This window comes from Mus pahari, chromosome 1 (assembly GCF_900095145.1).
Source record: "Mus pahari chromosome 1, PAHARI_EIJ_v1.1, whole genome shotgun sequence".
In the NCBI taxonomy this organism is placed as follows: Eukaryota; Metazoa; Chordata; class Mammalia; order Rodentia; family Muridae; genus Mus; species Mus pahari.
Window position 1 is genome coordinate 47,401,452 of NC_034590.1, and position 6,042 is coordinate 47,407,493.

At 41.8% G+C, this 6,042-nt stretch overlaps 1 protein-coding gene across 8 annotated transcripts in view; it reads left to right on the top strand.

The window, feature by feature from the left end:
- The window catches only part of Akap13 (A-kinase anchoring protein 13), a 289,605-nt gene that overhangs the window by 250,831 nt on the left and 32,732 nt on the right, over window positions 1–6,042 (top strand). For all 8 annotated transcript variants that reach the window (XM_029539287.1, XM_029539292.1, XM_029539294.1 and 5 more), the window contains one exon: window positions 4,630–4,697. In XM_029539287.1, coding sequence (XP_029395147.1) covers window positions 4,630–4,697 — 68 coding nt within the window. The remainder of the gene's footprint in view (window positions 1–4,629; window positions 4,698–6,042) is intronic.

Sequence of the window (6,042 nt, forward strand, 5' to 3'; positions counted from 1 at the left end):
GAGGGAGGGAGGGAGGGAGGGAGGGAGGGAGGGAGGGAAGGAGGGAAGGAGGGAAGGAGGGAAGGAGGGAAGGAGGGAGATAAATAAGTGGATGGGTGGATGCAGGCTGAGCTGTTGGCTTTTAATTTAATAGAAATAAGATTAAGTGTCAGCTCTAAGCCTATGAACCACTGTACTTTGTGACTTTTTGAAGAATCATGAAATAATGAACTCATCCCACTTACTGCTCTTAGGCACTGTTTTAAATATAAAGAAGGCCACATCAGCTTTTTCTTTGTTATGAACATTTAATAGATGTTGAAGTTTGTTTAAAAAGAAGAAGAAAGAAAAAGAAAAGGTGTAGCATAGATTTAAACACAGCCGTTGAGAGGGGAAAGTACTTAGAGGCAAAGGGCAGTCTGCAGCCAAGTGTGGGTTCCAGCTTTTCTGGAGAGCCTGATAAGTTTTCTTTGGTCTTCCTAACAACACAGTATGGTTTGTGGCAGTGCACTTAAAAATATACTAGACGTACCTTCATGTCTTGTGTTTTTAATTGTCTATTTTAAAACAGATAGTACAGTTGTAGATCCCATGACTCTGGCTGGTGTCTGTGGCGCTAGCCTTTACTAACTCACTCACACCTAGCACTAAAACTGTCCTATGTGTCGCATCTAGGACCAGTTGGTGACAAACTTAGTGTTTCTCCAGTAGATACTTCAGTGTGGTAAACAGATAGCCATGTGAAGTGCTTATCACTACGACTTGTGGCTGTAATCCTGGGCATAATAAAAATTTCAGCTAGGTGGTAGGTTTGATGACAGTTAACTGAAACCATGAATCTCTGTGAAAAGTTCTACTGGAAGCACATTCAGGATGTTATTTCTACTTTTGTGTCTCATGAAGTAGAATTGTTCTTAAATCTCAAACAGTGGCCCAAGAACATGAGAACTGCCAAAGTCTCTTCAAAGGCACCATCCCCTCTCCCCAAAACCTACTTACCCTTCTGGGGGTTGTTGACTCTGGAAGGGAAGGAGCAGGAGGGGGCCAGCCTGGAAGCGGGTTTTGGTCAGGTCTGTTTTGGTTTGTCACATTTACAGATCAGAATTAGTGCCAAGTTCTCAAACCCATATCCTCTCTTATTGCTCGCCCAACAAGCCCTGGATATGATAGAGTCAGAGTAAAACAAAAGAAAGGATGCATTTCGTAACTGTGATACTAAAATTAGCCATTCAGTATAATGGATGGCAAATGAGGTAAATTACTATTTTCAAAGGATAGGGGAATCTAAGGAGCTTTTGGGGGTAGTACAGTTTGATACACTGGTGTTTTTTTTAAGTAAAAGCTATTAATACAGATATTAAACATGGCTAATGTAATAGCAGTAGGACCTTGTTGGACCTCAACTTAAAATGTAAAAATATAGCTCAGTGGTAGAGTGATTGCCTAGATTGTATGAGGTACTAGATTTGTCCTCCATCACCACAAGGAGGGAGGGAGGGAAGGAGGGAGGGAAGGTAACATCCTTCATTTTTAAAGAAATACACCTTCACAGTTAAAATTGAATTTGTTTCCCTGTGTTGTCAGTCTTCCTTCTTCCCTCCAAGTAAGCATTGATGCCATCTGTGGTTTACAATTCCCTCAAATGAACAAAACTGTATAGTAGTGGTTGGTTTACTGTTGTTGTGCATCTCACTTTGCAGTTTGCTTTATTCTCCCCAGTGTTCTATTGTAGAAAACGGAAGTACTGAGCACATAGATGTAGATACTGGCACTTAGCTCATCTGTGGTACTGTCTTTCACACATGCTTCAAGCTGTTCTACTGCTTAGGATACGGGTTATTTTCACTTTGACTCAGACAATGCCACAAGGGCATCCTTGCATCCTTGTGTATGGCACTAGACTCAGTGCTAATTCACAAAAGTGGCACACACTGAACCTCACTAGATGTTGTTAAATGACTTTCCAAAGTAATTGCGTCGATTTCAGATGATGAGTTTCTACACTGCCATGTCTTCACAGTACTTAAAATGAGGGATGTGGTTCTTTTTGTTTTGTAGACTTGGAAACCAAGGCATGAGGAGAAGGAACTTATTCTGGGCTCATGGTGGTAACCAGAATTAGACTTAAATTAGTTTTGCCTGCCATGTGTCCTGGTCTCTTTTACATGTCAATAAGTTGACACAGCAGCTTTCTTTTTTTTTAATTATTTTATTAGATATTTTCTTCATTTACATTTCAAGTGCTATCCTAAATGTCCCCTATACCCTTCCGCCCCCTGCCCTGCTCCCCTGCCCTGCTCCCCTGCCCACCCACTCCCACTTCTTGGCCCTGGTGTTCCCCTGTACTGGGGCATAGAAAGTTTGCAAGACCAAGGGGCCTCTCTTCCCAACGATGACTGACTAGGCCATCTTCTGCTTCATATGCAGCTAGAGACACGAGCTCTGGGGGCACTGGTTAGTTCATATTGTTGTTCCACCTATAGGGTTACAGACCCCTTCAGTTCCTTGGGTAATTTCTCTAGCTCCTCCATTGGGGTCTCTGACACAGCAGCTTTCAAATGTAGTCATGAAGATTATGTCAGGGCATTTGGCTTAGACAAATAGGCTATGGGTCGATACATACATAGATATTTGAATAGATAATCATGATCCATGTACTGCACCAGAGTACAAGATCCTCAGAACAGGGGAAAAACCTCACAAAATCCCAGTGCTGTGTGACTGCTAGTGTTCTGGAAGAGTCCTGTGAACCAAGCAAATATTGCAGTAACAACTACTTCAGAGGAAATGGGGAAGGCCTTCAGATCTAGGTATCTGGCCGTCTCCTTCACAGCGGCGAGTTGCTCTTACCCCACAGTCCATAAGTCCAAGCCTTTAAATCCAAGAGCACCTTGACCTTGTTGGCCAGAACAAGGTCTGTGGTACTCCCTGAAGCAGCCGTACCTAGTGAACTGCTGTCTGATTTCCTGAGTGAGCCTTTCCCAGGAGACACATGCCTCTTCAGCTGTCCCCAAAGACAGACCTTTTGCTTGTTTGTGCTTTGCCTCTGGCCTCTTGGCACGGCCTGTTTTTATGACTTCATTGCAGCAGGAAGAGCTGATGACCTTTCTGAGACCCAGAGTGCATGGATTTTACATCAGTGGCCCTTGTAGGCCACAGGAATGGAAAACTAAAAATACTTTGAGATGAAATGTGTCATTGGTAAATTTGAATCTGGTTTGTCTCAGGAACTCTCCCATGTTCTCCTGAGTCAGGGATCTCAGGGGTGTTTTGGGAGAGTTGTAGTTACCTTTCTTACATGGCTTCTCACTCAGGGAGTTGGGTACAAAAGCTCGGGATATTTGAGACCTCAGGATATTTCTTTTATCTTTTGAGATTATAATTATGTCATTTCCTTCTTTCCAACCTCCTAAATCATTCACATACTTTTCCTTTTTCAAATTCATGGCCTCTTTTTCTCAATAATTGTTCTTAAAGAAGTACTTGCATGATGTGTGCATGCTCTTAGATATATAAGTATAGCCTGCTCAGTAATGTTACTTGTATGTATGCTTTCATGGTTGACTATTTGGTATTAGTTAACCAGTCAATGTGCTCTTCCTTAGTTCTCAGCATTCCTTAGTTGTCTATAGTTTTTTGTGTAGGGTTGAATCTTCCATGGTCTTTCCCTTTCCACATTAGCTTGTGTATTGTTTTTGTCCTTGTTCAGCACATATCTAGAAAGTCATGTTGGTGAGCTTTTTATGGGTATATCTTCTGACATCCTAGGAAACACAACCTCATAGCAAATTCCCTGACCTTCAGACTGTTAGAATCTTTCACCCCATCTTGGGCAATGTTCCTTTGCCTTAGGTGTAGGAGTTGTTTTGTAAATGTATCCACTGGGACTGAGCTCCACAGCTCTGGAACTGAGCCCCACAGCTCTGTATTTTGGCTGGTTGTAGTTTTCTGTAATGGGCTCTGTCTCTTTCAAAGAGGAGTTTCCTTGATGAGGGGTAAGAGCTACACTGATATCTGTGAGTGTAAAGACAAATACTTAAAACATAGGAATTTTGCTGGTTTTAGTAAAGTGGTGGTTGTAGATTCTCCCTCAAGATACATGACTTCAGTAGCCATAATTGCCTAGGTTTCCACCTTGGTGAGTGGGTCTTAAGTCCACATAGTGAACTGTTGGTTATTCCTACTGTCTTATGGGCCACTAATGTACCCTTAGGATTATCATATGATGCTGGATTGTGGTTCTTAAGCACCAGAACTTGATAGGACTGTTGGTTGTTTTCTTCCTTTGGATACTTGCATGGTTTCTTCTGATACCTCCTCCTGAGAAAGGAGATTTACAGGTTAGTTCAGCTCAAGGCTTTCTGGGCCCTATAAACATCTAGATGGAAGACCTTGAAATCTAGTTTTGATAACCTCTCAGGCTTCCTGTCTAATAAATTCCTGACTTCTTCTTTTGGTTAATCACAAATACATCTGCTTCCTAGTAAAGAACTATAAAATATGATTTGGTTACTGGTACTCTGTGTGTGTGTGTGTGTGTGTGTGTGTGTGTGTGTGTGTGTGTGTGTAGTCTGTCACCTCCTTGCAGCAGTACTGGAGTCCAGGGCCTATTATTTTCTTGTTGTTACCTTCCTTATGCTTCCTTTCCAGGCTGTGGTGCTTTTGTCCACAAAGGCTGCAGAGAAAATCTAGCCTCCTGTGCAAAGGTCAAAATGAAGGTAAGATATTTCTAGCTTTTAGAATACTCAAAATCCAGGGGTTTAAAAATACCAAAATCAGCTGGGCGAGGTGGTACAAACTTTTAATCACAGCACTTGGGAGACAGAGGCAGGCAGATCTCTATATGTAAGGTTAGCCTGGTCTACAGAGTGAGTTCTAGAACAGCAAGGGCTACCCAGAGAAACTCTGTCTCAAAAAAAAAAGAAAAAAAAAAAAAAAAAAAGTAAAATCCCCACGTTAGAATTTAGATTGTAGTGGGGTTTGTTTGTGTTAATCATTTGGTGACAAATTTGAAAACAAATTAATCTAAACATAGTTGTTTATTAAAATGATCAATCACCTTCTTGATTAACACACTCAAGAATTTGAGACTTTGAATAAAGAAAATGCTGAGCCAGAGACCCAATCTTATAATCCCAGCACTTGGGAAACTGAGGAGTTCCGTGGTTTGATGTTAGCCAATTTGTCAGTGAAACCCTGTCTCAAAAGAATTTTTAAAGTAAAATGAATGCTTTTTAGAAATTTCATGTGTTGAACATTTCTCTGTGTTTCTGTTTAAGTGATTGACTTAACTAGCGCTACACATATCCTCTGCTACTGGAATCCCTAGCTTCCCCACCTAGAAGCATGAGGGCAGCAGGTGGAAGTCAGGGGCTTTTGATATGTGATGGGGAGAGGGAGGGATCTCCTCCAGTTAGAACCAACCTACCTGGTCTTTTCTCCAAACATACATAATAGATAGCAGAGATGATATAATGCAAGAATGGGAAGTACCAATATTGGTGACGTATGAGTGTGAAACCATGCCTTTTGGATAGCCTGTGTGACTGTGTCACTATTGTCAGCCATACATAAAATGTATTTCTTCCTCAGAGAACTTTCGGGTATGTCTACACGGATGCCCATCAGTAACCACATTGCTTATCACAGTGGCCTCAGTCATGAGTGTTTATCAGCATTTCAAGATCTTAAAGAAATTTGCTGCTATAACCCTTCCCCCAAAAGGATTCCAATTCTGGAGTGGGCTGAGGACTTCCCAAATGATACTGATCATCCTCAGACCTCATTCCGGGCCATGCTGGACTAGTATGAAAATAGCTAACTTCTGTGCCTGGGTCTTCTCAGCTCAGTGATGGATATTTTGACTCATGCTGTACTTTAGAATTTTAGTTTATGAAAAGACTTAAAAATAATACCAATTTGATTTCTCTTTTCTCTCCCAAAACTGGAAGCTCCTCCAACCTTCTGGTGTTCAGAATCTTCTGGGATCATATTTGTCTGTCTGTCCTCCCTCCCTCCTTCCCTCCCCCTCCCTCCTCCTCCTCCTCCTCCTCCTCCTCCTCC